The sequence below is a fragment of the Epinephelus lanceolatus genome, chromosome 22 (genome assembly GCF_041903045.1).
Source record: "Epinephelus lanceolatus isolate andai-2023 chromosome 22, ASM4190304v1, whole genome shotgun sequence".
NCBI classification, from domain to species: Eukaryota; Metazoa; Chordata; class Actinopteri; order Perciformes; family Serranidae; genus Epinephelus; species Epinephelus lanceolatus.
The window spans coordinates 27,768,613-27,794,243 of NC_135755.1; the positions used below are offsets into that span (position 1 = coordinate 27,768,613).

The window sequence follows — 25,631 nt, forward strand, 5'->3', positions numbered from 1 at the left end:
TTTTGGTATTGGGGTTATAGTTCAGAAGGAAGCAATGTAGCTCCCAACTGCAAATTACCACGAGCTGTCCATAAAGAGTGTGTGTGATCTGTTTTTAAAATTGAACTACTATGATCAGCAATATTTAACAGAAAAAAGGTTTCAACAATGATATAATAACAGTTTGTCTTACTAGATTGACTGTGACCAAGAAAAATCAAAATAGGGGGTGTCATCTGTTTCAAGATAAGATAGAGGACACCCTCCAAATCAACAATGATAATTCTGAACAGTCTCACGCACCAGCAGATCTCCATTTGATCCTGCTTCCATGGCCTCAAACCTGTGAGAGAGAGACAGGGGAAATCCCATGGCATTTGTGGGCAACTGCTTCCTCTAAGTATAACCCTCTTAACATTAGGAGGGAGGTGAGCAGCAGGTTAATTATTACCAATTTCAACCATTTCAGACCAGCTTGGGTTCAGGGAAACAGGAAATTATTCTAAACTGAGTAATTATATTGTGTTTGTGAAGAGAAAAATATTGCAATAAAGCAACTTACTTTGATGAATTTTGGGGGGAAACTGACGGTGTGACGATTATAAAATGATAAACTATGTGAGTGCAATAGGCATGTGTGAAATGAATAAACACAATATCTACAATGCAGTTCTTAAAAAAAGATGTGATGGATTTGATTTAAAAAGTAGTGATGCAATAATATTCCATCAAAGCATGCTCAGTTAAAGTAACACAAAATGCTCTTCAAGTACCATTCATTTAAGTGAACAAATGACATTAGTCAGATTCAATGTAAATATGTTTACCCATGAGAGCAGTTATTGCTGTGTAGTGTGAGAGAAAGAAGGATTAGTACACAGTTTGAAAGGTTGGGTTTAGCCAGATCTGCGTACCTATCCATCAGTGTATTTCAAAGAAAACCAGTAAGCCAAGAAAAGAATTGTCAGGTGTAGCTTTTACTTCCTGCTTCCTCCACCAAGGTTGTCTTTGCCATAGCAGCTGAGCACTGAACTTTAAACAAGTACTTAGCTTCCCTACAAGCAGCGCACACAGCACACAGGGCTGTATGAAGAGGAAATGGTGAGTAGAATCAAGTATTGGACATCTACTGTATATACTGTGTCCTTGTGTATCTCATATGATTAGATGAATGGAGTTTGTTAACACATTTTAGAGGTAAATAATTAACATTGTTTATCTCTTCAAATGCATTTTTAAAAGGTTTGACACATGGATTATGGGCTGATCATCTTTGTGCTCACAGGTTAGTGCCTTTTTTTATTCTTCTGATGTGTCTTTTGAAAGAAATGACAATTTCAGCAATGCAGCACATAGGTGTTTCTGCACTGGGTGCTGAGACATAGGACAATTTAAAAGGCAGAAAATGCATAAAATGATGACAATTGATAGTTTAATGTTTGTTAATTCGTCAGTTATTTGATGTAGTACATGTACTCCTGCCCAGGTTTTTAGGGCAGGAATTCTACCCCCAAAAAAGTTTCCTAAGGGGGTACAGGATGTTTTTTCCCAGCCTTTTTTCAAGTCAATTTATAGACCAATACCACAAATCACAAATTTACCTGAAAGGGGCTTTACAGTCTGTACAGCATATGACACCCTCCATCCTTAGACACTCAGTTCCTAAAAAAAAATTAACAAACATCACAAAGAGCAACTGAGTTACAGACATGTGACACATATTGTGTGTACAGAATAGACCAACACAGAAAATAACAGTATGACAATCAGAATGACAAAAATATAGATAGATTGTAAACATGTAAAGTATGTATTATGGTACTGCTCTGCTGAGACGGACTGAAACTTGATCTGGCTCAAGCTGATTGGCTAGGTAAGTCATTAAATCCAGGATGTTAGATTCAGGTTCAGTGAAGCATTCATTGTTTCCATGCTCTGTCGTCATGATACAACACAACCCAGCCAATGACATGGCATAAATGGTAGGGAGGGAGGGTTATAGTTTATTCGTGGTTATATATTTAAACAATGTGAAGTGCTGTTTACAACTTATATCACACTGCTTGCAGACAATGGTGCACAAAAACCTCAGAAGAGGAAAAAGCTCTTTGAAACCCCACAATAATGTTGCTGTAACAACTTAGAGCATAGTGTCTCTCTACATTCACTGTAAAAGAAAAGGAAGAGACTACACACATTATTTAAAAATGTAAATAATAAAAAATGATAATGCTTTTTTGTAGGAGCACTGGTCAATGTTGCCTCCACCCAAACTCGTCAGTACCACTTTGTGAGCACAACACTGAACTGGACTGAAGCTCAGAGCTTCTGTAGACAGTTCTACACTGACCTGGCCACCGCAGAAAACGCAGCTGATGCCAGTGCCATTATCAGCACCACATCACACTACACAGGCAAGTTCTCAATACTGGAATCCTATTCACCTATTCCTATCCTATATACCACTGGCACCACTGTTGCCTTACACCCCCAAACCTCTCTAGCTCTTTCAGCCCTTGGTATTTTTCGAGCGTCTCATGTTCCTTCTTCCTGATGTTGCTGTCGCTCGGGATTGCTAGATCTATTACCACTACCTTCTTCTGTTGTTTGTCAATCAACACTATGTCAGATTGGTTAGCCATCACCAGTTTGTCAGTCTGGACCTGGAAGTCCCACAGGATCTTAGCTTGGTCATTCTCAACCACCTTAGGAGGTGTCTTCCATTCTGACCTTGGGACTTCCAGCCCATACTCAGTGCAGATGTTCCTGTACACTATGCCAGCCACTTGGTTATGGTGTCCCATGTACGCTGTTCCTGCCTGCATCTTACACCCTGCTATTATGTGCTGAACTGTCTCAGGAGCATCTTTGCACAGCCTGCAGCTGGAGTCCTGTCTGCTTCTAGAGATCTTGTACTAAGTGCCTGTTCCTGTGCTGCCATGATCAGTGCTTCTATGCTGTCTTTCGGTCCAGCCTTTTCCAGCCACTGGTAGGATTTCTTGACGTTGGTCACTTCTTCAATCTGTTGGTAGTACATGCCGTGCAGGGGCTCGTCCTTCCATGATGGTTCGTCCTCCTCTTCTGCATTCTTGGGTTTCTGCTGTCTGAGATATTCACTTAGCAGGTCATCTTTGGGGGCCATCTTCCTGATGTATTCCTGGATCTTGAGTTGTTTTGTCCTGGACAGTGGCTCTGACGCTCACCAGTCCTCAGCCCTCCTCGCTATACTTAGTGTACAGTCTCAGGGTGCTGAACTTGGAGTGGAACCCTCCATGCATTGTCCTCCCCCCATGCACTCGTCTTGATTTCACTGGCTTCTATCTCCTCCTTTGGCCAGCTTATTATACCAGCGGGGCATCTGATGACTGGCAGGGCGTACATGCTGATGGCTTGGACCTTGTTCTTTCCATTCAGCTGACTTTTTAGGACCTGTGATACTCTAGGTATTTGGCTGTTGCTGACTTCCTCGTGGCCTCCTCATGGTTCACATTTGTCTGCATGACCTTAAGGTATTTGTAGCTGTCCTGAACATCTGCAAAACTGCCTCCTGCCTTCTGATTGTCTTCCTTTTCTTTGACACCATCCTGCCACACTTATCTAGTCTGAATGACATTCCAATATCATTGCTGTAGATCCCGGTGAGGTGTATCACTGAGTCGATGTCTTGCTCATTCCTAGCATACAGCTTGATGTCATCCATGTAGAGGAGGTAACTGATGGTTGCTCCACTTTGGAACTCTTTGCCACTCTTTGTGATGAGTTGGCTGAGGGGGTTCAAGCTAATGCAGAGCAGTAGTGGGGACAGTGCATCATCTTGGTATATGTCGCACTTGATGGTAACTTATGCAGTTTTCTTTGAGTTGGCCTCCAGAGTCATTTTCCACAGCCCTATTGAGTTCTTGATGAAGCCTCTTGACACCCTGTTGATGTTGTACATTTCCAAGCATTCCAGTATCCATGTGTGTGGCACTGAGTCCTAGGTTGTCTTGTAGTCAATCCAGGCGGTGCACAGGTTGTTTGGCCTGGTCTTGCAGTTTTGGATGACTGCTCTATTGACCAGTAGCTGGTGCTTGGCCCCCATGGTAATACTACCAATTACTTTGTGGGCCTTGCTCATGTATTGGGCCATGTGCCTATTCATGCAGCTGGATAGCTCAGTGTTTAGGGCTACTGACATTGGCACGGCAGATCCAGGGTTGGATTCCTGGTTAGGATGGGTAACACATTTCCAGTCTGGACCCTTAGGCAAAGTTCTTAATGCTGCTGCTGGCCTAAATAGTCATACCAGCTGGGACGTCACCTGGGTCAACGAGGTCTACATCAGGTGTTGAGGAACCAGGGTGACCTGATGAGAAATGGGCTACTATAACAGAGAATATATACAGAATATCTTTGCTGCATTTAACAATGTTTGTAAGAGATACATTCCTTTCGTACTATGAATTACATCTGGTTTCATCTCAAGAATTGCTTTCAGAGAGTCCAACATACAACTTTTTGATAAACTTACTGTGAAAAGATAAAATTATAAAATATGATCATGTGGGATGTGAAAGATCAACAGTGGTCCTCAATGTTAGATAGTGGAGAGGCATACAGTAATTTAAGCGATGCACAGTAAAATAATTTATATTTTTAGGTTTATTCACCATTTGAAAACATTTGTAAATTGCAGTGTTTTTGAATAATGATAATCTTTTTAAACAGGCAAGGCTTGGATCGGTCTCTACGATGATTTGGTAAAAAGCTGGAGATGGTCCCTGAGTGATAGCAGCTTCTACAGTGAAGGAGAGACAGAGTTTAGAAACTGGCATGCTGACCAACCCAACAATCTTAGAGGACAACAGCATTGTGTGGAGCTTCTCAGTGGGAGTCCATATTTTGGCACTTGGGGTGACTCTGACTGCAGTCTCCAGCGACGCTTTGTGTGCTACAATGGTGAGTTTTCTTATGGCGTAGGAATTAAAAATGTGCCAAACAGATCCTTGACCTAACTTTTCCAAAAACATCTCATCGCTTCTATGTATTTGTTATGTGGCAGTGACATGAGCAATATGTAATCATACTGAATCCAGATGTGTTGAGTCTCTGTCATTGTTAATAATTGATCTTCATCCATGTATTTCCAGGTACAGTAAGTGGCACATCATCCTTTGTTAAGGTCAACACATATTCCAATTGGAACGAAGCTCAGAGGTTCTGCAGGGAGAATTATGTCGATCTAGCCAGGTACAGTATGAACTAATGAAGACTCCAGGACATAGTGCATCTGCACTGAAACAACTACTTAAAGGTCTAGCCTCGAGCTTTCAGTGGCATCTAGCAGTGAGGTTGCAATACTTAAACGTTTACCATGTGCCAAGCGTGTAGAAGAACTATGGTGGCCCACACAAAAATGCGAATGCCCCTTTCGCAAGCCAGTGTTTGATTTGTCCATTCTGGGCTACTGTAGAAACATGGCGCACTCCGTAGAAGAGGATCAGCTTCATATGTAGATATGAACTGCTCATTCTAAGTTAACAAAAACACAATGATTTTTATTTTCAGGTAATTCTACACTAATGAAAACAAACTTATGAATATTATATACTATTTCTGCCAAGAGATGCCTCTAAATCCTACACACTTGACCTTTACGTTTTGATCTGTTGTGTTTATGAAATAAGGCTTATTCATCATTATGACAGTTGATTAAAATCCCATTACAAGAACGTTCACAAAACAACCAAAGTTATCCAAAAATGCAACCAGGCTTTTAAGGATTTATCTTTTTCTATTGATATCTGTCGGGCTGTTTTATCTTGAGCTTTTTTTCTTAGTATCCCTCCATTCCTGTGTCTGTTCTTTGGTATTATTTGTAAATTTTTGGTATGTTAGTATTGTATTTTTCATCCTTAGCTTTATGACTGTAAGGCACTTGAAGCTGAGTCACATGGTATTATTTTGGCAGTATTAGTTGTACAATTAGTTAAATGGCTACATTGTCCATGTAGCTGAACACCATCCTTAAATATCTACTTAATCAAACAACAATGCATAGCAATGTGCAATTGCTTGGGGCTTTGTTTTGCCTCTACAGTTACAACCATATATGCTGCTGTTTCTCCCTTAGTATACGAAATCAGGCAGAAAATGACATCATTGAAAACATGTCAGCTGGCAGCTTTTTGTGGATCGGTCTGCACCGGGAAAAGCTGTGGTCTGATGGGAGCTCCTCTCTGTTTCGACACTGGGCCAACGGACAACCAGACTTTAGCGCAGGAGAATGTGTAACTACAGCGTTCAACGACTCAGGGCGGTGGTCAGATGATAACTGTTTCCTCAGTTTCCCATTCATCTGTTATGAAACAAGTAATGCATCTTTTTTGCTCCTGTGCCGCATAACGATTCATTGTCAGATTGTGTCAGTGTACGATATATATTAAAAAGAAATGCTGTTCAGAAGGCTGTACTTCTTAAACAGACATAAAGCTTTCTGTCTTATAAGTTGTCCTTTTTGTTTCAGTTCCACCCAATGCAGAAAGCTTCAGATCAACAGGACAAGATGAGACCAGTGTCACTCTGCAGTGGAATAAAGTCAACAACAATGTCAGCTTTATTCTCCAGTTTAATGGTACACAGATAAACATCAGTGCACCAGATGGAGATGGACCAGTAACTCACACAGTCTCATCTCTCACTGCTGGAACTAAATACACATTCACTCTCTTCTCTGTGTTTGAGAACGTCAGAAGCAGTGGACTAAACATCACTGCAGTCACAGGTAAGATATGTCACCACATTTTTATGCACTGTTTCCTCTGATGTAGTCACCATCTGCTTTTCAGTACACCAGCATAAAACCAAGACGTATATGTTGGGTGTAACAAATTAGCAATTTCACAGCGTACTCTTTCCTAGCATGTTTATTTAACACAGCACTGTTTTGGACCAAATGTTAAAATTATTTTAAGCCCAGGATGACTATCATCAATACTTTTCCAACATTATGATCCTCATTAATTGTTGAGTTCTTTTCTGTTGTTAAACTGTAATGACTGCTCCTAAAAAAAAGTGACATCTTGATGCAGACAAAAAAGATAAATCTTAGTAAGTCAAAGAATTTGACTTGTTTTGTCTCTGACTGACAGTACTGTTTTATTCACAGTAGATGGGGGTGCAAAATTGACCATCTTTAACAGGCAGTCGGAAAACTGACACTTTTACTGGCAGTCAATTGTTAATAAATGCTCTCACTGTTTGTTTTCTGTCTCAGCTCCTCTAAATGCAGAAAGCTTCAGATCAACAGGACAAGATGAGACCAGTATCACTCTGCAGTGGAATAAAGTCAACAACAATGTCAGCTTTATTCTCCAGTTTAATGGTACACAGATAAACATCAGTGCACCAGATGGAGATGGACCAGTAACTCACACAGTCTCATCTCTCACTGCTGGAACTAAATACACATTCACTCTCTTCTCTGTGTTTGAGAACGTCAGAAGCAGTGGACTAAACATCACTGCAGTCACTGGTAAGATATGTCACCACATCAATTTGTTTTTAACCAGGCATAACACTGTTGTCCTCTTTTATACCTGTCAATATACTATATGATTAAAAATACATTTGAATTTCTATTGTATTGCAGAAGTAGTTTTATGGCTAACTTTTGGTTAACATGCTTAATGTTCAATGACATTTGAAAGGACATTGTAAGTATAATTTACCTTTCCTTGTCATTAATATGTCTTCTTTTTGTATGGAGTAAAGAGTGCTGAGTAAGTTTTAATTACATTTTAGAGGAATTTACATATCAGATTTTCAAGTTATCAACATTAATTCATCTTCATATTCTTCTTTCCATGTTAACAACACATCTGGCCGAACTTCTTGACTCTGCATCCTGCAACAAAAGGGCCTCGTAAGTAACTGCATTTGTTACGTTCATTACATGGTCCTGAGCCATGAGTGCCCAATTAATAATAGTATTTTGATCAGCTTGATTTTAATTGACACTGCATCTATATTATTTTCTATATTATTTTCATCTTATGTTTCATTTTGTTTGTTATGTTAAGTTACCCTAGAATAGCAATTTATATGTACATAGGGAGCGTTGCTGCCATGTGGTTTCTACAGTAGCCTAGAATAGACAAAACAGAAAAATCTAGATAGGGCTGTTGGCGTTTTTGTGCTGGCTACCAAAGTTAGCAGCCCCTACCTGACAAGCAGCATCAGAAAAACACTATTTAACGTGAAACTGCTTTATTTAGTGTTTGTACTCATTTAAGTCAGCTGGTGCATTTGCTTTGGAGAGAAGACCTCTGTGGATGATTCAGCTCCATGGTAGAAGTATCAGCTGGTTGCAATCCGCAATCCTCACCACTAGATGGCACTAAATCCTATTAATCCTACACACTGCTGCTTTAAAGCAATTAATAAAGTATTGTATATATTTTGTATATTAGTATTTGTATAATTTTTTATAATTAGGTAATTGTACAAGCTGATGTATGTGTAGTATTTATCGTTATTACATTTTAAAATAGATGTACGAAATACTTTGCTACATTATAAGGATACGTTATCTGTTTAAATATTATGATGTGTATTATTTCATGTAACATTGTGCATCTATGTCAACAGATTATGTTGTTGGACTGAACATCAGATTACAGTCATTTATTGAGCTTTCAAAATCGGACATAGAGCATGAATTAACAGAGGTGAGACTAACTGCTGTTTCAGTTCATTTTATTCTAATGTCATGAGTTTGTATGCAATAATTTAAAATATTTACAAATGATTTTATTCTGTATGGACATTTTTTTTCTGTTGTGTGTTTTTTATCCAGCTCTTTAAACAATACGGACTGCTCCCACATGTGTTGTCCCTGAAGGTTCGATCTGTTAAGAGGAAAGAGACCAAGAATCCAATTTAATATATTACAGTGAGGAAAAGAAAGAACACGAATGGCACTTCCTTGTTTAAGAAACTATTCTACGCTTTCTATCAAAGGAATTAGAATTTGCAATGACTACAAATTTTTCCCCAATGGCCACAATTTCTGGAACAGAAGTTGCAGCCCAACTGTTAGAGATTTAAAAAATACTGGATAAATCTCACATTAAAAATATGGCAGATGGTGGTGAGCAATGAGGAATCGGCAAAACTTTTCAGATGGTGCAAAATGATAGAATGCATGCCCCAGTCGAACCAAAACTTTGGGGTTCACTGGTAATTTCACTTTTGGAAAGAGAAGGCAGAATTTCTTTCTTTCTTAAGATTTAAGATGTTTTGAAAGCTCTTTAACCACCATTTACAAACTACGACTTATTTAATCACTGTTACGTTAAATGCCAAAAGCTTCTTCTAGAGTGTAGTAAGTATTTTGCACTCATTGTTGTGAGTCAAGTAGAGATCACTTGATCCTGGATTTTTTAAAAATTTGTTTTAATGTGAGTTTTTGAAAGAACTTTATACAACTTCACTTCTTGCACTTTGTGTAGCTGTAACAGCAACAGGGATCTTTCTCAAAACAAAACTACCATCTTTTCTCAAATAGTCTTGCTTAGAGAGTGGTTATAGCTGTATCGTTTTTTGTTTGTCAGTGTTATGTTTTTAGTGTTGCAGTATTGTGATAATGTATGCGAATGCACATAGTATGTTTCTGCCTATTTAAGATCCAAAGCGTTGGAAAAGTGATGAATGTGACTGAGCTTTATTCAAGTACTTCCATGTTGTTGGTCAGTCCAATGCAAAACAATCCAAACACAATACTATTATGCAATACAAAGAAATTGTACACAATACAAACCCAGTATGGCACCTGAGCCAGGCATTACTCCTCCCACCCTGGAACAACATGGGGGTTGAAAAGCTCTGGAGGAAAAAACGTCCCAGAGGGAGTGGTAACAGAGAAACCGGGAGGACTTTGGCTTCACTGCAGTGCCAGTGTTTGCCTTTGCTACCTCAGAGGTCACATTTCACATTCAGCCACAAGGTAAGACCAAGAGAAAATAACAGATGGGTATGTTTTACCATTCTGACCAAACAATTGCAATGATTTCAGTGGTGGTTCTGGTTTGTCTTGTGCCCGGCAGGTTGAATGATAGGGAAGAGGGACTAATATTTGAAGCCATTATATTCCTGGTGTTTACTGTAGTGAATTATGAGAGTGTGGTACATATAAACACTTGCAGGGTGATGCCTGTTATTCTTTGGATTTTAATGCATGTTTTAAATCCGTGTTTCAAGCTAAGCTTATAGAGTGAGAGAGGAGCTGAGTCATGTGCAGCTGAACTTTGGCCAGGAGGCAGCTTTGAATTGTTTTAAGTTAATGATAAAGAGGTTCACATGTTTCTAGCTGCAGTAAGAGTTTATGGTGCCTGCATTAAATACAATGGAGACAACAGCTCTGAAAATCCTGTGGCCTGTATCTTTTATAAATGTCTTTATTTTTAAGGTCATTGTTAATGACCAAACACATTTCCTCTCTGACTCTAAATGTAAATGATTAATTTCTTCTTCATAATAAGTTAACACTGATCTTTCTTTCTTTTTTTCTGAGATCATGGCCTCCCCCAGCGTTCTCCTGTCAGAGGTACAGTTTCATTGTTGCATCTGTCAGGAGCTTTTCTCTGAGCCTGTCTCCATCCCCTGTGGCCACAGCTTCTGCTTCTCGTGCATCACATCACACTGGGATGACAGCCTCGCCGTCAGCTGTCCCAGATGTCAGACAGTCTTTGAGGGCCGCCCAGAGCTCTGTGAAAACTCCTTCGCCAAGGAAATGTCAGAGCAGATCCGAGCGAGAAGGCAGAATGGCGGGATGTCAGTGGCAGGAAAATTCATATATTGTGATGTGTGCGTGGGGAAACAAACAAAGGCCCTGAAGTCCTGCCTTGTGTGTCTGATCTCATACTGCGAGAGTCACCTGGAGCCACACCTGAGAGTTGCCACTTTGAAGATTCACAAGCTGATTGAACCTGTGGCAACGCTGGAGAGCCGGATGTGCAAACGGCACCAAAGGCTCCTGGAGCTGTTCTGCAGGAGCGACCAGAGGTGTGTGTGTGTGCTCTGCACCGAGACTGACCACCGCTGTCACGACACTGTCCCAGTGGAGAGGGAGAGTCGGCAGAAGAAGGTAAGGTCCTAAACTCCTCCTCATCCCATCAAGTACATTGGCGCTCATCGATTCAGTTTTGGTTTTAATTTCTGTTCTGATGTTCAGGCTCAACTGAAAAGGTTTGAAGCAGATGTTCAGCAGATGATCCAGGACAGACTGCAGAAAGTGGAGGAGATCAAACACTCTGTGGAGCTCAGCAAAGTGAGTTGACATAACATGCTTATTTCGCAGCAGCAGTTAAAAACGGCCTATGCTGTTTTTAAATACAACTTGACAGTAATCAAAGTGACATTACCAGAAGTTGTCTTTGTCATGACAAGTTGACATTAAATGTAAATGTAAATTAATGTCATCCTGGTCAATGTCATCCCCAACAAATTTAATGTCAACTTGTCATGACAAAGACAACTTCTGGTAATGTCACTTTGATTAATGTCAAGTTGTCAAAATCAAAACAACCCAAACAATGTCAACTTGTCATTACAAAAACCAAATGACACTTAATGACAGCAGTCATAAACTTTTATGACATGTACATAATGTTCATGACAGGTTCATGACCGTGTCATGTCATAGTTATGACAGTGTCATGTCACCCTTATGTAGATACCTTCAAGTAAAGTGTTACCAAAAACTCTTGCTTCATTAAAGACAATTCTAGCAACAACGAATATGCAAAAATTTTAAATTTTTTTGTAACTTTAACCTTTGGTCACAAGACATCTCTTACTTCACTGAAAAGTCTGTTTTCAGTGTATTTGCACTGCAGGTTTCAAGTTTCCACTTCACATTTGTGTTTATTGCATACTGGATCATGATTGGCTTCCACACATGCATCCATATGTTAAACTTCAATGTGACCACAGAGAAATCCTCTACTGTCAAACTCAGCCCATGCATGATTCTGCACAGTAAGGTTTAGAGCATATTTCTGAGTGGAGGGGGACTTTAAACAATTCACTTTTTTTTTTGGTCATCCAATGTCTTGGATGGAAGGAAAACTCAAAGAGGGACATAGTGGAAAGCGTGGAGGTCCTCTCCACTCTGGTTCGTTCCTTGGAGAGAAGTCAGACTGAGCTGGTGGAGGTGATCCAGAGGAAGCAGGCAGCAGCAGAGCAGAGGGCGGAGAAGCTCATCGCGGACCTGGAGCTAGAAATCACTGAGCTGGAGAGGAAGAGAAGTGAGATGGAGCAGCTGTCTCACACTGAGGACCACCTCCATCTTCTGCAGGTCAGGAGTCATCTCACAGCAAGATATTTGATATTTGAAACTCATACAAGCAGACATCTCATCTTGTTTGGTCTGTTCTCTTCTTTAAAGCAATTTCTCTCTTACTTGACTTCTTTGTGACAGAGGTTTCCAGCTCTGAGTTCTCCTCCATCTGCCAAAGCCTGCTCTGACATCATCGTTCATTCAGACATATGTTTGGGGACTTTAAGGAGAGCGGTGGCCAACATTGAACAGCAGCTTCAATCGGCTTTGGGAAAACTTTCTATTCAAGGTTAACCTCTGAAAAGAATTGTTGTTAGCAGCATAATTATATGCTGTAAAAAAAAATATCCACGTACATGTCATGTGCATGGGCGTTTATTTTAATTTTCGATCATATGTTCTTATTAACTCACAGAGCATGAGAAGATGCAGCAGTATGCAGGTACAGTATGTTACAGAATAATTCTGGACACCTCATCTGATGGAAACCAAAAATAAAAAAGAATTGAATCTGAGGAAGAAGAGGACAATGAAGTTAAAATTCTATATAAACTTTGTTTGTCTACCAGCCGATGTTCGTCTGGACCCCAGGACAGTTAACCCTTGGCTGGTTCTATCAGAGGATGGGAGACAGGTCTGGGACGGCGATGTTGAACAGAATCTAGTGGACATACCAGAGCGTTTTGACACAGCACCATGTGTCCTCGGCACCAGGGTAAATACAGATGTGGTTTGTATGTGTTTATGTCTGTAGGGATGTTACATCTTGATTCACTTTGTGAGAAATGAACAGTGACCCAAGCCTCTCTTGCTACGCAGGGTTTCACCACAGGGAGGCACTACTGGCAGATCGACGTGGGAGACAAAACAGCGTGGGACTTGGGTGTGGCTCGACAGTCTGTCAACAGGAAGGGTGTGGTCACGCTGAGTCCAGAGGACGGTTATTGGACTGTTTGTTTGAGGAAGGGCAGTGAGTACCGGGCATGTGCAGGACAGGCAGAGCTGCTGTGTCTCTCTCAGAGGCCGCAGGTTGTTGGGGTGTTTTTGGATTACGAGGATGGGACAGTGGCCTTCTATGACGCAGAGGCCAAGTCACACATCTATTCCTTTACACAGTTTCAGTTTACTGAAGCCATGTTTCCCTTTTTTAACCCGGATATGTGCGACAGCGGCAGCAACAAATCACCACTTACCATCCGCCCTGTCAGTGGAGTCAATGGAGTCGGGGATTTAGATGACATTACAATATGATGTGAAATGTACATTAGTTGTCATGGTATTTTATTTTAAACAGCATAAAACTGTTCTCTCTATTGATATGAACATTTTTTTAGACAGTTCATGTTGCATTCACAACTGGATCTGAACTGAAATAGATCATTACCTGACTTGCACCTACTCCCTCAATAAACTGTTGTACCTGTTATATATGCTCACATCTCCTCCTCCTTTTTCCTCTTACCTTCGCACGTGCTCTCTTAAAAACTAACACATTGTGCACAGATCTTAGACCTGCCTCACCTCAGTAATAACCATCCTCAGTCATTAAAGGCTGACCCTAAAGCTGACTTCAGACCACATCTTGAATTGTACAGCCTGAGAGTTGCTAATCAGATTAGCACAGGGATGAGATTAGCCTCAAGGCAGATGGAGCGCTGAGACAGACTTCAGGATTGAGTCTTGGAAGGAGACAGGATACACACACAGAATACTGTACCCTCATAGGAATGTCACCAAACTAAATGCATGCACCCAAACACACAGTGATTGCAAGTAATTATTTAACACTCTTGCGACTTCCTGAAAAAAAAAATTGGAATTACTAATCATTTGTGTAAAGAGAGATCTTGGGGAAGAAGGAAGGAGGAAGGGATGAAGAGGGATTAAAACTGATATCATCCAAGCACAGGGCGGAGACACACACATGTAGAGAGCTGACAAGTTACACTGATCACCAGGAAAAAGCAAGTACATACATTTCTTTACCAGAGGTTAAACCTCTTTGGATGGCAATCAAACAACGGTAAGTCAAATGTTTCGTTAATATAGTTTTCAGTGTTGATGTCTGTAAATGTAGGAGGGAATATTATCTGTCCTACCAGGATTCCTGGTGTTTATCATCAATTGTGAAGCGATGTAGACCTTAAAACAGCAAATATGTTTAAGAATTGCCACATTTGGGCAATAACTTTATTGATAATTTACAGTGAAGCTAAAACTGTTGGGGCTGACAGCTTTTCCAGGTTTAAGCAGATTATATACAGTGTGTACAGAGTCTTGAGGTTGTGATTTCAAGTGTCAGTGAAAAAGGAGATGTGCAACTTAAAATATACGTACACTGTATAGATCTTAATTTCCTACCTTTTGCCATTAACTTGGTGTAATTGTGTGTCCCTGTATGTGTGTGTTGTGAAAAGCCCTGCTTTCAGTTTGGATCCCATTAAGCTCCACTGTGCTAGGAAAACTAGGAAAGAATGATCTTTTTCAGGCTGTGTGATTACACAAATGTAAATGTAACAAGTCATGGTCACAAGATTGAATTATACCTTTGGCTTCTCTGTTTTGCTGCCAGTGAACCAGCAGCAGATCAATGTGACATGTTTGCATTTGTGGCGTTTCAAAGACTGGAGCGTTGTGATTGGCTGGGTGTGAGTAAAGAAGAGTGATGTCACCAGTGATGGATGAGACAGCCGGGGATCTCCCCGTCAGAGATGTGGGACTGATGAGGGGGGGACTGATGCCAACTGTCCCAGGTTTGTGTGTGTAGTCTCATGCCAGTATGAGACTTTAATCATCTGCTGTATAATCACTTTAACTATCCTAATTTCTATCACATATGTATCCCGTGGAAGTTGGAAATATTCAACACATACATTGTTAAAATGTCACCAATGTTGTACACAAAACAACTTCATTACAATATCACTCATGATTATGTGTCAGCATTTGTTAGTATAGAGCAACAGAACAAATTATCTCATTGGGACACATGAATGATGTGCAAATACAGTAAGCTACAGTAACTCTAAGTTGAGGTGTAGGTATTAAGTTGTAAGTGTGAAGGTTAGGGGTTTAAGAAAAAAATAACACATTTTGGGGGGGGGGGGGGGGGAATTCTGCAATAGAAGTGCATTTATGTACGTGTGTTTCTATGAACATATTCACTCTTAACTAGATCTGTCTGTTATACCCAGATACTCTGCGTGATGTAAAGCCATGGAAGAAGCATAATGTCATGAAGACAAAAGGTAAAACCACTTTGCAAAAACTCATTGTTTCAGATTTTCAGACTTTTAATCAAAAAAGAATACAACAGTACCTTTACATTAAAAGTTCTCTTTATTGTCTTTAGTTGTCTATGCATCAGACACACAAAGAAAAAGCTTTGTCTGTCTCTCTCTTCAGTAGATCCTCAGCGCCTGTTTCGGTTTCCCAGAGAGCACCTGGAGGACCTGTGTCTCAGGCTGCAAGAGGAAAACAGTCTGCTGAGACAACACACTCGTACACAGGAGCAGAGGATACGTAGGTAATAAAAACACTGATACATGCCTGACTGACTGTACCTAACACCAAACTGGGCACTTAACGGGGCATCTCAGAGTAGCTGGGACAGTCATCTCTTGGACACCTCTAAGATGTGATTTAAAGATATATATGATAAAGAAAAGTCTACTAATATGCTTCAGGATGTCTGCCAGACTGATGCGTCTCCGTCAGGCCTGTCCTGGCTCTGGTGCTGTAAAGGAGAGGGACATGGAGGACACCATGCAGGAGCTGGAAGCCCGTGTGGCTATGCTGGAGAGCCAGAAAGGAGTGCTGCAGAACAAACTGAGCCTGGCTAAGCAGCACATTATGGATATCGGGGGACGCACGCCATATAGGTTCAGTAAAGGTGTGTGTTGCACATGAATGTAGGCCAGGGTGACTACTGCTCTTTCTTCCATCACTGACCTTTCTCCCTGTCTTCTTCCTCTTCTGCTTGTCAGGTAAAAGTATGGAAGTGGAGGGCGGAGTCAGGAGGGCAGCCCAAACTGCCCCACCCCGCTACGGCCCAACGTTGGAAGACACCAGGGCAGAGATGGAGAGATTGTAAGTGTGTGATGTACAGGACATTGAGTAGATATTTTCTATCCTCTGATCACAACATTGTTCCCCCTATATTGTATTACCTCATTCTTTCCCCTCTATCCCAAACCCCCCTCATGACTCCACCCTCCACATCTCTCCCTCCCAGCAGGTCCAGTGTGACAGAGCAGGTGAGGGCCACAGAGCTGGAGCTGACAGCCCAGGCACTCAGAGACACACTGAGAGAGAAGGAGAAGGAGATAGAGGGGACTGTGAGGGAGATGAGGAAGCAACAGGCTGACAGACACAGGTAGCCACTGCCCACATACAACCATATTACTAATATTAATCTTTTGGAGTTAAAATCTGTAAAATATTTTTGAATTTGAATACATTTCAGTGAACTTTTGCTACAGTCAAACTTAAAACTCAGTACTCAGAAATTGGAGAACTGTTGGGCCATACACTGGAGGAGAAGCCTAATCTGACATTTCTTCCAATTTCACATTTCGATTTTCTTCCCTATCCACTCTTATAGTGTAGCTTCTGTGATAAATAAAAATAAAATTCCCTGCTGTTGTCTCTCTGTTAGAATAATTATTAGAGAGAATGTGGATCTGATCCGTCTACAAAAGCAGCTTACCGACAAGAGCACCGCCCTGAGAGTCACCCAGGAGAAGTTCAACAACCTGCAAGAGGTTACATGACTGTATATGTCTATAAATCATTTTGTATTTTATTATTTTATTATAATTTGACTACATCACATTAAGAATTCAGGTCCAGTACTTCTATAAGTTCAGCCACTGGTGCTCAAAAGATTTCTTTTTGTCTTTCTTCCCTCCAGGCATATGAGAATCAGCTTGAGGAGGTAAATGCCCTGTAACACAAAAAGCTTTGTAAATGCCTCAAACTAATAGTCTGAAACTTTACTTTTCATATTGATTTTGGGTGTGTCATGTGTTCACCCCAGAGTCAGAGGTCACTGAGACAAAGCCAGGGTGCTCTGCTGGAGAAAGTGGAGGAGCTGACTGAACAGCTGAAGCAGGAGAGACAGAGAGCACTGGCACTGGAGGGACAGCTTACCTCCTCTTCCCTGTCTCTACAGACCCTGGACAAGGTACCCTCTCTGTATCTGTGTGTATAAAACCCAACTAAGAAAGACTAAAGATCAAAAAGTGCGATGCTAGTTTTTTTTAATTCATTTGTTCTCTTTCAGCTACAGGAGCAGATATCAGACCTGGAGGGAGAGAGGGATCTCATAAAAGAAAACTATAACACTCTACTAGAGAGGTGAGAGTTTAAGTCTTCTAGGCCCTGCAGTGCAATCTCTCAGATGTTACGGAAAACATTGTCCAGGAGGTTTGAAGGTTGAGACCTTCTCCAAAAAGTGAGATGTATAGTATATGCAAGATGCGATGCAGGAGTAGCAGAACTTAAGATAAGGTTTATGTCAATATGAAATAGTCTTTTTTACATGTGATACCTCTGAAAGTCATTTTGTGTTTCTCCTCGAATGTCTATATTTAATCCTCTTTCCTTTCTAGTACTTTATCTGTGCAAAGCACCCATGATGGTAAGGTGGAACAATATAGAGAAGTGAAGCAGAGGAGGGAGGAACAGGAGGAAAACATCGGCAGGATGGAAATCCAGAGACTTGAGGACATGCTGCGAGCAGAGAGGGCGGAGAGAGGCAGGCTGGAGCTGGAGAAGGAGAAACTGAGATGTGAAAAGGAGCTATTAGAGGAGAGCAAGGAGCAAGAAAGAGGTAGGAATCTCAGCATGTTGGCACCACATCTGCTGCAGTTTGACAATGAGAAGGAACGCATTTGGGATTAGATACATTTCATTTTATAGGGGTCTGCACCCTTACACCTGAAGCCTCAACTCATCCAGTGCAGACAGAAAACAGATTATCCAGTAACAATAAAACAGAACATGGATTAACAATCCCATTCATTTTTGTATGTGTGTGTGTGTTGTTTTGTTTAGAGTTTTCTGGAATGACGAAGGACAGTCGAGAGCATCTGGAACAGGAGGTACTCAGGTACAGAGAGCAGGTTTCTGCTCTGCAGGACAGACTGGACTCTGTCACCAAGGTCAGAGACAAGGAGTGATTACTGCAAAAGAGCTGTCCTGTTTTCAGCACATATCCTGACACACTTTTTATCATCTCTTTCTCTTCCAGGAGTTTGACATGAGTGTTGAGGAGCTCAGTGAAACTCTCATACAGATCAAGGTTTGCACACTTTTGTTTTTACCTCTGCTAGGACTGCTTAAAAATACTAAATCAAATGATTCTGCATGCTTTTTCTCCAACTACAGGCATTTAGAATGCAGCAGGAGAGCAGGGCGGGGCTGCGTTTCCTTTGGGCCGATGGGACGGTGGAGGATTCACCCCGCGAGTTGGCAAACATCCAGGTATCACATGCAGAGACTGTGCTGGAATTACAGAAAACCAGAAACATTCTTAAGCTGGAGCACCAGATCAGTAAAGACCTGCAGGTACACACACATAACACATACATGTACACAACTCAAAACTGCGACACTCAGCTTTCGTCCCATTTTAACTGAATTTGTCTTCAATCAAACTCTTTCCTTCCCAAGGAAGAGTTGAACACAGTCAGCCAGAAGATGGGGAGAGAGAGGGAGGAGAGCAGGAGGAGGATGGCAGAGAAAGACAAACTTTTATCAAAAAGAGCTCTTCAGATCAACGCTTTACAAGGTTTCAGCAACACTCATTTGTTTAGAAACAGCCATAGCAAGAAACCATTATAAAATATGTGGGTAGTTAGCATGAGTAGCTAAAAAAACTGCAACCTCCAGAATCTCAAAACTATTTTATTTTTCTATTTGTGTTCTGAAGCTCAGTTGAAAGAATTAGCATACAGCCCCAGGAACTACAAACGGACCATACCGATGCAGTACACCTGGCCAGCAGGAGACCAGGAGGTGGTACAGTCCATAGAGGACGACCTGTCTTTCTCTCAGCTGAGGGCTGGAGAGTCACTGTTGGAGATCCACCTTAAGGTCCAAAAACACTAATTTGTTGTACATGAATTTGATGAATTTTTTTGGAGCAAGTTTACCTATGAAACTGTAATCTGTTTTTTGCACATGTGTGTTGTTTTTTTGGCAACTCCAGGCTGCCACCTTCACCCCAGCAGGGCTTCGTACTATGAGCGGTGTCCCTCATGAAGACATTGTGACATTCTGCACCTACAGCCTCTTGGACTTTGAGGTGCACTCCACTCCTCTGGTGTCAGGCAGCCAACCCAACTACGGCTTCACATCCCGCTACGCTCTAACAGCCCGAGATCTGGGCAGGCTGGGAGGTCAGGGGTCAAGGGTCAGAGTGGAGCTCCACCAGGCGTTAGGAGGGGTTAGGTTTGTGACGCATGGAAGTGGGCAGATGTCTCTCATGGGTGCCATGGAAAGAAGAGATGAGCGCATTGGTGGAAGTGTGAAAATCACAGGTGATTAATGATTATAAAGAGAAAGTAATACATTGTAATTCATTGCCAATACAAAGATATTCTATATCTTTCAAGATTAATTATTTGTAATTATTTTATTATTTTATTATTATTTATTGTTTGTCAGTTTTTTATTATATAATGCATCATGTGTGGTAAATTTCATTAAGTTGATCATTAATTGTCAACCCATGTCTAAAAATGTGTCGTCTCACTCCAAGGCTCTGAGGGCGCACTTGTTGGTGTCGTGGATTTCTGGGTACGCTTGTTTAACCCTGCAGAGCCCATAGACACTGTGTCAGAGAGAGAAGCTGACTGGAGAACAGCGACACAAAGGAGGCCTGTGCAGATCACTCTGGGCTGGCAAGATACTGGTCATGAGGTAAAAGAGGGTGATATTTTCTCACTTACCTCTGGTAGTGTATAGCAGGGGCAAAGCCAGATGTTGAAAACATTGAGGCTCAGCCAAAACCTAGGGGGGGTCCAGAGGTGTGTTCTCCCATGGAGTTCTTTTACCCATTTAGGGCAGCTATATGCACTATTTTTCAAGCCATTTGAGATAATAGAAAACCTTAAAAATTGTACATAATTTGGAAAAAAAACATGATCGTTGTCTGGGGGAAAAAAATTCAAATTTTCAATGCTATTTGCAGGAGTTACATGACTACGGAGGGGGGATCCCCAATGAGTTGGTGGTTATGCTGGAACGCTGTGTGGGCCTTAATTCTCGCTGGCCTGGACTTCTTCCTGATGCCTACCTGACATACAGGTTCTACGACCTGCCGCCTCACGTCTCTCAAACTGTGCAGTCCACTGCTGACCCAGTGTTCAACGATACCACCAGCTACCCACTAGCAGTCACAGCTGACGTGTTGCACTACCTGAGGTATGATGGTTTGGAAACAGAAAAAAAAGTGTTAGAAATTCAAGATAATCTTTCTTGAAATTCTGATAAAGTTTGAGCTTTGGATAATCCTTCCAAAAATATTGACAACATTCAACTCCTCTTTTGCACAGGTCCAGCAGTTTGTGGGTATATGTGTTTGATGACAGTGATGACCAGATACCGCCACCCTATCTGGCCAAGACCCCCATTCCACTGAGAGCCCTGGCTACAGGCAGGGAGATCAGAGGTGAGGCAGACAGATCAACCATTGCATTAGTCATCTGCATCTCTCACTAGAGGAAGTGTTGCTTTAGATGAAGGTGGAAGCTAACAGGTGGATTATACATTACATTTCAAAACCCGAACTACCCAATCAGCAGTTTTCATTGGTTCTTCTTTCTGCCCTGCCAGGTGACTATGTCCTGAGGGATCCAGCTGGTGGACCTCGGGGCATGGTCAGGGTCTTGATAAAATGGAGGTACCCCTTCCAACCATCGGCGGATGCTGCGCTGGGTGGACAGGGAAGACAGGACAGAGAAATGGAAAGCAGTGAGAGGGAGCAGAGGAGGAGAGAGGAAGCATCACAGAAGCCCATTGCTAAGCCCAGAGTGAAGGTGATATTTATCCAAGTGTGTCAAAAGGTTTGGGAATTACCAAAGGTGCAAGAAGTATTCAGATCCTTTACTTAATATCTGTTCCTCTGTGTGTTAACCACAGACTCACCTACTTGAGCCAAGAGAAACCAAAGCTGTGCAGAAAGAGACTAAACCTTTGGTAAGGTTTGAAGCACCAACAAAAGTAGCACAAAAAACTGTGGGTTTCATGATAACTCAAGCATAAAAACGAGATTGTTTAGTGGTTATTCATCTATTTACAGCCTCGGCCTCCGTCTGTCAAACAGAAAGGCTCACAGAACAAACAACCCATCCCTGTGAAACCGCTTACCACAGACAGGAAGAGATCCAGCAAGAGATCGCCTGACCTTTACCAGGGCACGCCCCATCTGACCCCAGAGCCAAGACTGACCACGCCTTCTCATTCGCCAACAAGAAAGTAAATTGCGGATTTTTTTTTTCTTTAACAAATCCATTTCCTTATCTTGCACTCAAAAAAAAGATTTGGTCTTTTTTTCAGGTTTAGATATTCTAATTACATGTAGAATTTCTATCCAATTGAGTCAAGTAATTCTAGATAAATAAATAAATTCAACATATTTGAAATATGCAGAATTTATGAATAGTATTTACATAATTTTGTAAATTTAATTACATAAATGGTACTTTTTTGGTTTGTGTTAGAATTACTTGACTCAGATGGATAAAAATATCCTAAGTAACCAAAATACATAAACCTGAAAACAGATGAAGTCATTTCTTTGAGTGCATTATGTTAGAGCTCAGTGAGCATTATGGAGTTCTAGGAGTTGTGTAGAAGGAAAACTGGAACCTTGCAGAACCAACTATCCCAAAAAGTATGATAGAATTCAATTGTTTAATTAATAATTTAATCTTCTTTTAGATCTTCGCCCACCACACCATCTAGGAGAAGCTCTGCCAGCTCTGCCAGGACTCAGGTAGAAGCTCACTGTCTCTCTTAACAGGCTTTAAAACAATATCTGAAATCATTTTCACAGGAAAAACATATTAGATAAAGCAATGTTGTGGAGGGAGAACATAAATATTCAGAATCAGAGGACACCAATGGAGGATTGGCTGGTGAGTGGACTCATTTGTCATTTCTTCTCAGGACCTTCCCTCTATGGATCAGGTGTCAATGGACGAAGAGGAGGAGGAGGAAGAGGAGAGCAGTGAGAGTGGTAACTATTCATATATACACAATAGGCCTAAACACCTGCCTTGAGTTTCTTTCAGAAATTTGAAGCCACACAACCTGCTTGAACACAGGTCATGCAATGATGTCTGCAGATAAGTAGATGGCAGTATTCAGCTACAAAAGCAATGGTTGCACTTTGCCATAAAACTGAAAAAAGATTAAGCAACCGTGCACTTTTGGAACAGGAAGTATCATGAAATTACCACACTTTGATACAGAAAAGGCACAAATTGGTGCATGAAATTTCAGCAGAATGCAGGAAATGAAGCCTGCATTATATGTGTTCCCCTAGATCTTGAAACAGAACTTACACCCTTGCAAAGAAGGATTATGTAGGAACCTAACTGAACTCAAAATCTAGGCCTGAAACAGATAAGAAGTGATCACATGCTGACAGGGCTTTCAAATGTTGGGAGAAGTTTGCCTTGAGGGCTTCCTGCCAGAAAGGGATTTCTTCGTTGAAGTTAGGGGAAAAAATATCATGGTTTGGGTTAAATGAAAATATTTCTGTCAGAAAACCATAATGTCCAAATTCTCCCAGGTGCCTGCTTTCATTTTCAGCCCAGTCAGTCAAATTCACATTGAAATAAATGCATTTCTTGTCACATTGTTGTTTTTCTTTACTTTACAGCTGCTGCAGGAGACAGTGAAACCTCAGGGTCTTCAGAATCAAGCTCACAAAGCGACATCATCATCATCCCACCAAAACGGAAAATGAGGAAGGTATGAAGGAAATAACTGTGTGAGTGGGAGCAAATGTATGAATAAAAGAGAACAAAAAAGATCCAGGAAAAGAGTTTAGCATCACATGTGCTGTTGTTGTCATTTGTACATCTGGATCTAGCTTTTGTTTGGTCATTCATTTTAAATGAGCTGGTCAGATATTATGAAACTAAGTTTGTTTTATGCTTTAGGGAGACAAACTGAGGGTCGAGATTCTGTCCCTGTCGTTTGAACCATCCTCACGTGTGGCGCGCGACAAGTCAGTGCAGCGTGTTTATGTGGAATACCGGCTGCTGGGTGTCCCGATGGAGACGACAGAAACACCCATGTCCCTCCGCAAACCCACAAAGGGAGAGGAGATTCATTACAACTTCACTCGAGGTGAGACCGGGTTGGCTATGTTTATGTTTGTTTCTAGAAAGTTTTAATTATGTTATAACCCCCAAATCTCTCTGTTTGCCTCTCTCAGTGATTTATGTGGATGGTTCACAGTCAGCTCCACTCAGACAGTACCTTTACACGATGCTGGAGGGCACTGACCCCAACCAGGGCAGGTAGTGTCACTGCTGCTTTTAGTGTCATTTTACATGTTGAAGTATGAGTGAATACATCAGTTTATGTCTCTGCACTTAAAGGATTTTTCTACACCCAAACAAAAAAATTGAAGTGCGTATGTCTGTGTGTCACGGCAAGGTTAAAGTTCACAGTAGTCAGTGAGCCGATGGACGACGAAAAGGAGTGTGTGGACGTCGGACATGCTTTTCTGGACCTACAGGAACTGCTCCTCACTGGAAATGATGTCAGTGAGCAACAAATTGACGGTAGGTGTTGCATGTGTGCCATATCAAGATTGTTAAAATGATTTAGATAGAGTACATTGTACAATGTTATGTATATTTATCATGGAAGTTCTCTTGTATATTGTATGAAACATAAAATGTTCTTACAGTACGTCTGTTTCTGTGTCTCTGTTTCCTCCAGTCATGAGTGTGGATGAAGACAAGGAGGTGATAGGAAATCTGAAAGTATCTCTGGAAGCAGCAAAAGCTCTGACTGGGATATACCGGGAGTTTCACCAGAAAAAGGAGGCCAAGAAAGAAGATGAGACAGATGAAGAAGATGAGGAGGAGGAAGAGGAGGAGAAGGAGGAGGAGAAGGAGAAGGAGAAGGAGAAGGAAGAAGACGAGCAAGAGGAGAAGCAGAAAAAAGATCCGATACCAGTAATAGATGATGATGATGATGATGACAGTGACTTCTGAAAGCAATTAGTATGAAATAAACAGAATGTTTGTGTCTTATTTTGCTGTTTGTAGCCTCTTCATCAACATTTCCAAAAGCAATTAAATAAAGAGTAATTTTTTGGAATGCATCTGAGGCTGTTCTTTTGAGTTTATTTATGGATTTTATAATTTTGAGGTCTTTCAATCTCCCACTTTATCCAGTAGTCTTCATCATGTGTCTGATCGACAGGATCTTTCCTAGTAGACGCAACATTTTTCCTGGGTGACTTTGTTTCTCTACTAAAGTTAGAGCAAAGAGCTGTAATAAAAATGTACAGCGTAATTGTGTGTATTGTTCGTCAAAAAGCCATGCAATTCAATTCTATCCTAAAGTTAAGGTTAACACAGTACAATAGCTTATTTTTAGACTTTGTATGTATAAGAGCCAACTTTTGGGAAAGGTATTGTTTTTGAAAGCTCTCCCTTGCCAGAGTGGTATTAATCTGCTGATGATCTTTACTGCCGACAACTTATCATTTCAGAAATATGTTATTTGAAGGGAAAAACTGAAGATATCCCATGCCTCTCTCCTGGGTGCCAGCCGCAGTTCCATCACAAACCATGATTCTTGTGTTTTTTGAAGGGCTTAACATCACACTGGAGTTCTTCATCATATCTTAAATTCTCTGGTTAGTTCCTTAATTTGTGTTTAATCAACTTGCCATTTAGTTACTGATACATAGAAAACCTGGTACTGGGTTGTGCTGCTCCATTGTAGGCGTCTGGGCATATCATTTAACTCTAAAGGGAGCTTGACACAGTGCACCAAGGGCTAAGCAGAATATGACACACAAGTAAATATATTAACAAAGTACTACATTTAATAGATTTTTTTGTTTTTAATTGAAAAAAATATTAATTAATCATATAAAGACAGAATAAAAATTATTAGACAAATGTAGCTGTAATTAGATTTGCTTTTTACTATTACAGCTTTTTTTTCTTGAGAAAAGGAAAGTGTTATATTTGCAGTTCCTTTCTGAAAGCGTATCAGTTCATAATTTCATTACTGCTAAACACAGAGGAACTCAATCTAACAGATCAAACCACTTGAGCTCGCTTTTAGT

General features: G+C 40.9%; 2 protein-coding genes across 4 annotated transcripts; both read left to right on the forward strand.

Moving 5' to 3' along the window:
• The first annotated feature begins 7,722 nt into the window (after positions 1 to 7,722).
• On the forward strand, positions 7,723 to 13,728 carry LOC117246183 (E3 ubiquitin-protein ligase TRIM39). The gene is made up of 10 exons (XM_033609955.2): positions 7,723 to 7,882; positions 8,608 to 8,687; positions 8,816 to 9,964; positions 10,532 to 11,104; positions 11,192 to 11,287; positions 12,083 to 12,316; positions 12,440 to 12,587; positions 12,714 to 12,740; positions 12,868 to 13,013; positions 13,118 to 13,728. The coding sequence occupies exons 3-10, from the start codon at positions 9,746 to 9,748 to the stop codon at positions 13,547 to 13,549; spliced, it is 1,875 nt and encodes a 624-aa protein (XP_033465846.1). The 5' UTR covers positions 7,723 to 7,882; positions 8,608 to 8,687; positions 8,816 to 9,745; the 3' UTR covers positions 13,550 to 13,728.
• Positions 13,729 to 14,221: 493 nt separating this feature from the next.
• Positions 14,222 to 24,646, forward strand: rpgrip1 (RPGR interacting protein 1). 3 transcript variants are annotated; one of them, XM_033652015.2, is made up of 31 exons: positions 14,222 to 14,321; positions 14,871 to 15,051; positions 15,493 to 15,546; positions 15,704 to 15,824; positions 15,985 to 16,190; positions 16,285 to 16,387; positions 16,533 to 16,673; positions 16,956 to 17,061; positions 17,211 to 17,234; positions 17,337 to 17,483; positions 17,583 to 17,656; positions 17,911 to 18,131; positions 18,356 to 18,462; positions 18,552 to 18,602; positions 18,689 to 18,868; positions 18,974 to 19,091; positions 19,233 to 19,396; positions 19,512 to 19,842; positions 20,064 to 20,224; positions 20,496 to 20,728; positions 20,860 to 20,975; positions 21,140 to 21,342; positions 21,446 to 21,502; positions 21,606 to 21,781; positions 22,247 to 22,301; positions 22,475 to 22,544; positions 23,193 to 23,284; positions 23,476 to 23,665; positions 23,754 to 23,838; positions 23,978 to 24,105; positions 24,266 to 24,646. In XM_033652015.2, the coding sequence occupies exons 2-31, from the start codon at positions 14,964 to 14,966 to the stop codon at positions 24,541 to 24,543; spliced, it is 4,080 nt and encodes a 1,359-aa protein (XP_033507906.2). In that variant the 5' UTR covers positions 14,222 to 14,321; positions 14,871 to 14,963; the 3' UTR covers positions 24,544 to 24,646. The 3 variants fall into 3 exon arrangements, with proteins under 3 accessions (XP_033507906.2, XP_033507910.2, XP_033507909.2); XM_033652019.2 differs by having other exon boundaries at positions 21,630 to 21,781; XM_033652018.2 differs by having other exon boundaries at positions 16,536 to 16,673.
• The last annotated feature ends 985 nt before the right edge of the window (positions 24,647 to 25,631 follow it).